This window comes from Bombus flavifrons, chromosome 16, assembly GCF_040668555.2.
Source record: "Bombus flavifrons isolate JBK064 chromosome 16, iyBomFlav1_principal, whole genome shotgun sequence".
Taxonomy (NCBI): domain Eukaryota; kingdom Metazoa; phylum Arthropoda; class Insecta; order Hymenoptera; family Apidae; genus Bombus; species Bombus flavifrons.
In genome coordinates this window covers 8,533,339-8,541,304 of record NC_138457.1, presented here as the reverse complement: position 1 = coordinate 8,541,304, position 7,966 = coordinate 8,533,339, and the positions used below count along the sequence as shown (strand labels likewise).

The window sequence follows — 7,966 nt, the reverse complement described above, 5'->3', positions numbered from 1 at the left end:
TAAGTTTCTTTGTGATTCCTGATCTTCTATATTCCGATATTTTGTATTATTATAAAATAAAAATAATAGAATGAAATCTGGGTAAATAAAAATAAGAAATAAAAATAACGAAGGAATAATTTTTAATAAACAATTTTTTATAATATAAGTAATAACAATAATAGAAAATTGCTAACAAAAAATTCGTAATAAATAATAACAATAACGGATAACAAAATTTGCAGAAATAAGAATAAAATAATTTCAAACGAGAGACATTCAAAAAGCTCAAATAATCTTCGATTGGAGTATCCCAAATCTTAGAAATGAAACTTTTTCTATCCAGTATTGGATTATCAATGGCTGTTTGAAGAAGAAGGTACACTCTCCAGAAATCACGCGAGTTTCTTCGTACTTATTCCTTTCAGTTCTTTTCCAGACTTTGTAAAAACTTCATTCCATTGTTTCTCTATCGAGAATCTCCGATAAAACCGAGAACTTTCGTACAGTAAACGTCTAAGAAGCACTATTTATGATTTCAAGCTTTTAAAAACTGAACGTTTCCCGCGCTTCGCGTTGCAAATGGCGGGAAAGTAAAGTCGTATCTAGGGAATTCCCCTAAAACAATTTTGTCGTTCCTTTAACCATTTTCTTCTTTCTTGCCTCGTTGAGAGCTTCGAAGTTCTTGATAAAACCGAGATTTTATCATTTTTTTGTTTTGTTTATCCACTTGTTTAAACTAGTTCGATTTACTAATTAAAGTTTCGTATATAGTTCTCTGTTTCTTTTCGATTTATAAGACTCGTCACCGTGATATCACAAGTTTCCTTATACCACTAAAACGATGAAAACATTCACGAAAAAATGTTTCGTGCCTAGCTGTTCGTTAACTTATATTTACACAGCAAGGTTTGTTAAACCTTTATTTAATCGTACAAAATCACCGCGCTCGAAAACAACTGTGCGAGAAACTTTTCTCTAATCAAATTAGCGAAATTTAAAGTAAAAATAATTTACTCGGAATAAGGAAACTACATTTAATCTAATTTCTTGTGTTGAACAGATAAAATTCCAACCGAAAGTTACTGTTTATTTTATCTGAAAAAGCAGGCAGTGTTTACGTTCGAAATGGAAATTTTAACATTTTTGAAATTTTAGATAAATTTCATGAAAATTGATTTAACTGAAAAACAGATCCACCACTAATTGAAAGTGAAATTTGCTGGCTTAGTGAAATTAGAAAAATTTAAATAAACCTTGAGAATTTAACGAAAACAAATGAATATAAATGAATAAATAAGATGAAAATAAGTTTAACAGAGTTGAGCTGAAGTTTAGTGACAATTGTTCTGTCAATTACTGTAGAAACGGGCTGTAGAAGAGAAGGGTCCGTTTGCAGTTGAAATTTCCTTATCTTGTGCGTCTAATTAAAAAAATTAAGAGGAAGAAAGGAAAGGGGACGAGAAGTTTTCAAGAAACATTTGCAGACTGCACTGTTAGAAACAAATTTAATAAAGGCAAACGGGGGAATCCAGGTCCGATTAGCATGTCTTTGGTTGAATCTTACAAACAGAACCACTGTAGGAAAGTTAGTTTCGAAGTTTCTCGAAAGAACGGTTAAAGCATCGAGGGAGATAAAGAAAAGAGGAATAAGTAAAACCTATCACACAGTTAAATTAATCTACGAACATTACTAACTATTTTTAATAATACCGAAACAATTAAATCTCGAAGAACTAAAATTTATTTAAAAATTCCAGCTCCAATTAAAAAATGAGAACCGATTCTAGGGAATTTTTCTCACACCGGCACCACACTGGTTACTTAATCAGATCGTTCATTTCACTTTCGATCTACAATTAATTACAGACAAAGGAACACGAAAGTTGAAATCGAACATCAATGAAAGAAATGTCACCATTACGTCATAACAAAAGAAATCAGCACCAAATTCCCTAGCTTTACACTTCCTCGAACATGTGTCTCTAGTCACTCGATTAGTTAGTTTCACCTTTCACAGCGAATTCTAGAATAACTAGAAGACTTTGATTCGAAACTTTAATTCAGTTTTCACAGAGACAAATTTAGTTGCATTTTTACACGGTGACTTCTTCAGAGAATCTGCTTTTATCGTCCAAATTGATGACTATAGCGTGCGTCCTCGCGTGGCCGGATTTGCTCTTACTCTTGTCGCGCTCCCTAACCTCACTTTCTTTGTCCTCGTGCTTCGTTTCCGTTCCAATGTCCTCTGTAGCCGGTTTACCGGAAGTGGAGACCGCCACATCGTTGGTCGTCGTTGATTTCTTCGTCTCCAAAGAAGCTAGGACTTCAGCCTCCTTGGAAGAACCCTGGTCCTTGCTTCTAATCCCATTTTTCTCCACGCAGGCCTGACACTTCTTTTCCTCCCTAACCTCTCCACCTGGGCACACGTTCGTTCGCACATGTGTCACGTGGTTTATTTGTTGCTTTTGTATGAGATTGAGATGCATGTGCAGATTCTTCTTTGTGAATAAAGAACGTGAGGACTTTTGACGGTGTGTAGTGGATAGTTTGATAGTACATTGAGGTTAGATTGGTTAAGGAGGTTGGAAATGAATTGGTAATTGACAATAGAAATGTCAAATGGAAATTAAAGTCACCTTCGCTTATAGTATAATGTATGAAATGTTAATGGTTGATACGCGGCATAGCTTCGTTAGGTTAGGTTCATTGATTCGTTCGGGAATTAATTTATAATTGGTAATGGATATGTCAGATGGGAATGACAGTTATTTAGTGCTCATAGTGGATAGCAGCTCATGGTGTAATGTAACAGGTGTTAGTGGATGATTAGTAGCAATTTCTGATAGCAAAATTCTCTTACCTTTCTGATCGACGTCACTTTTAAAGGATCCTCCAACATCCGTTTCTGCGATTGTCGTAGATCCGTTAAGATCGTTCAGTCTCATGCCGCAGGAGATCACCTGGATGGTCGACACCTGTGTTTCAACGCGATTCGCAGCTTCCTGCATAGCTGCGAGTTTGTTCACCAAGTGGTGATTACCAAGTAGGACGTTTTTTTCCTTTAGAACTTCTAACTGAATTATGAACCGACGGAATTCCTCCTGAAACATTTAACAGCAACAAAGACTTTTTATTCCGTGCTTTACATCCTGTGAAATATAGATAATATTTTTATTCCCACATCTCTACATTCCATATTCCTTCTTTCATCTCCCAAATCTCTTATTCTCATATGTAACATACACGATCCAATATTAACATTCCACACCTATCATTTGCCTATCCCATACCACCGTTCCATTTTTTACATTACTTATTTCATTTCCTAAATCTTGTATTCCTTATTTCATATCTGATATACGTAAACCAATACTGATATCCCTTACCCCATATCATTACTTCATTCCTTATTGCATTTCTCATATGCATACCCATATGTAATATACACAATCCAATACTAATATCTCACATCCAATATTCCCCGTCCTATGTGGCCATTTCATTTCTTACATTCCGCATCCCATATCCAGTATCTGGCAGGCCGCTTTCCACGTCCCAGTTCGATAATTTCACTCTCCCCATTTAGATGTAAGAGAAATCTTACACAACGTACCATAAAAAATATTTCTCCCACAAAATCTAAAATACGGTCTACAAATTTCTTACATGAAAGCGACACTTACCACAAACGAAATCGCTATCCCACAAAATGAAATTCGTTGCCCACAAGGTCCCCACAATACCCACAAGGTCCCCACAATACCCACAAGGTCCCCACAATACCCACAAGGTCCCCACAATACCCACAAGGTACCCACAATACCCACAAAGAGTTAGCGTTCGTACAGCCGAAAATCGATATCCCACAAAATGTAATTCGTTACCCACAAATTTCCCACAAAACCCACAAGCAATAGACACCCCTCACGAACGAAATTGCATATCCCACAAAGTGAGATTCGTTTCCTCAATCATGTTAGACTACAGCTGAAATTCTGACAACGCATCTCGGTTGTGGGAAGTGGTCCTTGTGGATCTTGTGCGAAAACGAATTGTATTTTGTAGGAGAATAAATTTCACTTTGTGAGATAGTGATCTTCGTTTGTGGGCTCCATTTTACATTTTGTGGGGAAAGTGTAGTTTTTGCTTGAAACTAGATTTCTGTAGTGAATATATAATTTGAAAAATATAGGGTTTTGGGGAAAATGGTAGTTTGGTGTGGACAAGTACAAAATATGGAATGCAGAGAAGGATACATATACATGCAAGGATGTACGACATGGTTTAATAAATACGTGGCGTGAAATATGGGAAACGGCATATAGAAAATGTGTTAAAGGATGAAGAATATGGAAATATGAAATATGATATGTAGAATATGAATACGTGTGCTGCGAAAATAAAGATAAAAAGTATTTCTTAAAGGTACTGGATGTGGGATATAAAACATGAGAGAAGGAATGTGGAATATGGAACGAAGAAGTGAAATGCCAAAAGTAAGATGAAACATATAGTTTGAGAATATTAGTTATGGAGTATACGTGATGGATATAGGATAGATAGTGGATATCAGATGTTAAATGTGGATATAGGACATAAACAAATTTTACTGTATTTTACTTTTAACTTTCATTTACACGAAGAACTACCTTCTCCCGGTTGTACTACGATTTCAGAAACACGCTGTGGATCATCGATATTTGATCTTTTAATGAATAGCCCCTTGGAATCCTCTATTTGTCATGTACAGGCGTATTAAAATGAAATACTAGACATTCTGTTTTTGTCATCCCATAATGGCCTCGTCGTTCGTCATTTCTAACTTTATGGAGACTGTTTGTTTCTCTTTTAGAGTGTCCATAGGGACATTATTCCCGAGTTTAGCTGCACCAGCTAAATCGCATTCTCCAATGTCGATATCGTAATTAACGTGACATGGTGGCCTATTAATCGGCTTTTCGCACAATAGTGCTCGACAGTTCTATGCCTATTAATCGGTATTTACCTTTATGGTGAGTATATATGTATGGTATTTCAGTATACAAGGTAGGTGTATACCAACTTAAATAAATTCTCTAGCTCTAGGGAATTATAAGATCTTGGAAATGGGATTTAATGTTTATTCAACTTTAGATTGTTCCTTCATTTCTTTAAAATATAAAAGAAATTGGTAATCAATGATTACAACTTAAAATATTTATTGTGTATCAAAAGATATTAATATCTTAGAGTATTTTGATCGGAATAAATATTTTTCTTCATTTCCAAACTTTCCAAACAAAAATTAAAAACTCATGATAAAACATTCAGTGTGCATTATACCAAAAAACAAATATGACTTTAGTGTACTATGATCTAAATAAGTATTAATTTTCGTCAACTGCAGTGACAACTGAAAATATGTCTTTAGAAAACATTTTCATATATTATTCTGTATAATTATTCTGTTTTTAAGTATTTCATTAATGGTGTTGCTTACTTCTTGGCTATGAAAAAAGTGCTTCAATTAATAGAGGGTTGAACTGAAGATTATTTAAGACTTAAGAAATCACTTGAAAGAAGTCAAAGGAAAGGAACGGAGCTCGGGAATAGAAATCAAGCTTCTGAATGGAGAGTTTATTAAGAAATAGCTTGCCAGGGTTTCTGAAGGAACTGCTGCTGCTGGCAAGGAAACAGCAAGAAATCACAGAAAATATTAATTATTTTAAATGAAACACACTAGTTCATTACAGGTATTTAAATAATATATAATAATATGAAATTAAATATTTTTACAAATCAATCATTTACATACTTCAACATTTTAATATTTGGATAATTGTTTGAAATTTAAAAAAGAATAGTTTTGACATTTATTATCCCAATCTATACACCAGAAGTTGGCAGACTTGTATCAGATTGGCAGTAATGAGCATGCAGGCCGGCTAAAAGCAGGGACTTAGTGTCGTGTATACTAAGGTTTGAAAGGGGAAGTGTATCCCCTCGAGCTCTAGAGTTCGATAACGGCATATTAGTGGTCCTGTGAAAGCGGAGCTGCAATTAATAGAGGATCAAGTGGTAGCAGGCTCAATAGGCTTTCACCTCAGCACCCCTTCGACCAAAGGAAGTCACTAAAGCGTTCTACCGTTGCAAACAGACAGGGTGTAAAGTTTACACGATGCATTTTACGTTTCTGCTTGCCAGCAATCTATACATTCTCCTTGTGAATCGAACTATATATTCTTCTCATATTTTCTAAACAATGTTGTACCTAGCTAAGCTGTCCTTTGATGTAGGGATATACATAGAACTAGAAATACTCTTGCAAAGATGAATATTATAAATAGGGATTTTTCCTAGCAAGGAATTATAGGTATTTTTTAAGAATGAAGATGCAGAAACTTTCTTCTAGGGATAAAGAACTAAAAACATTCTTGCCAGATTGAGCAACTAGGAATTTTTCACAAATACAGAATTACCAACATTTTAGTATAAATACGGAGCAGACGTTTTTGTGAAGATGAAGATCTAGGAATCCCTAGATTGAGAACCCTTCTGATAGACAAAAAGAACTAGGGACCTTTTCTAGCAAGGAAGAATAAAAGAGAAGCTTTTCTAAACTCACAAAATCAATCGAAAATTTTTTCTTAGTTTCTTTATACAGCGTTGTGAACGTAACAAGAAACACGAGACAAAGCAGCGCGTCTGTGATAAAAGCAGCGAAACGAGTCTTCAACGATCGCGTCAAACGACAGGCTATAATCAGTAGTCAAATGTCAAAGCAGCCACGTTTCACCGACCGTGTCTTTCAGGTCGACGTAATTTTCTCGGCTTTTTGCCAAAGGCCTAGCAATCTTGGAAAAAGTTCCCAAGAATGACATTTGTCATTGCAAACGGCCTTTTTCGCGCGATCCCTTCTGTCTAGGTCAACATAACCGGGTTTGGGTCAGAGATTCTCTGAAATCAGCGAGTCGTGATTTCCACTTGGCTGATCTCGCTTCCACAGTAACGTTCTCTTTAACTGTAAAACTATGAACTCGACATGCCTTGGATACTCTTATGTAGGTTATGTTCGATATGTATATATACGAATTCTTTTCCAATTTTGCACGGGTCACTTATAGGTGATGCGTGGCTTTCTATGGCTTATATGAAGATTATACGTACACAGGTCAGATATAAATGATATCTAAGTTTCTATAAACCATATGAGGAGATAATATGAACTTAAATTTAGAAATTTGAAAATTTGGATATCTTGGATATTTGAACAAATATGGAATTATACATATGTGGATATATATGGTTATGTTTTATTTATTATGTATCTGAAAGTAATAATGCAAAAATATCTTCATGTGCAATTTATATGCAAAAGGTTGACTAAACCAAATATAGGTTATGTACATATGTGTTCTTCTGGGTTATATCATTTTAACGGGTTCAATGAAAACTCTGTATAAATAACATAACAATGGGTTATGTAAAGATTCTATAAGTGAGATATTCTTTACTTCGACAGGCCTCTCGAACACAATATTTTCTAACATAATGGAATCTTAACCTAACTTTCCTTTCCTTAAATGTTTGGCTTCAACTGTGAATACTATTCTATGTTTTGAGTCAGGACCACAATACACGTGCTCAGCAGATCTTTTCCTAATCCCAATTCCGCTTTGTCTTACAAGATTGTCATAATTCATAGGAAACTCATCCAAGTCCTTGATAGCGATCACCATTAAAAACAATCGTTTGATTTCACGAGTCCCGTAAAAGGCAATCTTAAAGGAAATCCGCTTAACAAGCAGATCCGTCTAATTAAGTTTCCAAGAGATGGTTAAGGAGACTATGAAAGTTATACTGGTAAACCCACCCTAATACTCTATAAGCTTATTAAAGGACTGAATTCAGTGCGGGCCATTTTGTCTTATCCGTTGATATCATCGTTGAGAATTCATGAGAAATTAGACGTCAACTTCCGTTGACTAGTCTTTAGAATGTTGGC

General features: G+C 35.1%; 1 protein-coding gene across 1 annotated transcript in view; it reads right to left on the bottom strand.

Annotated features, from left to right (window-relative positions):
* Positions 1-1,707: 1,707 nt before the first annotated feature.
* LOC138188175 (metabotropic glycine receptor) overlaps positions 1,708-7,966 on the bottom strand; it is a 166,093-nt gene continuing 159,834 nt past the window's right edge. The window contains exons 12-13 of the mRNA XM_069129708.1: positions 2,843-3,083; positions 1,708-2,398 (exon numbers count right to left, since the gene is read on the bottom strand). Coding sequence (XP_068985809.1) covers positions 2,076-2,398; positions 2,843-3,083 — 564 coding nt within the window. The 3' untranslated portion in view covers positions 1,708-2,075. The remainder of the gene's footprint in view (positions 2,399-2,842; positions 3,084-7,966) is intronic.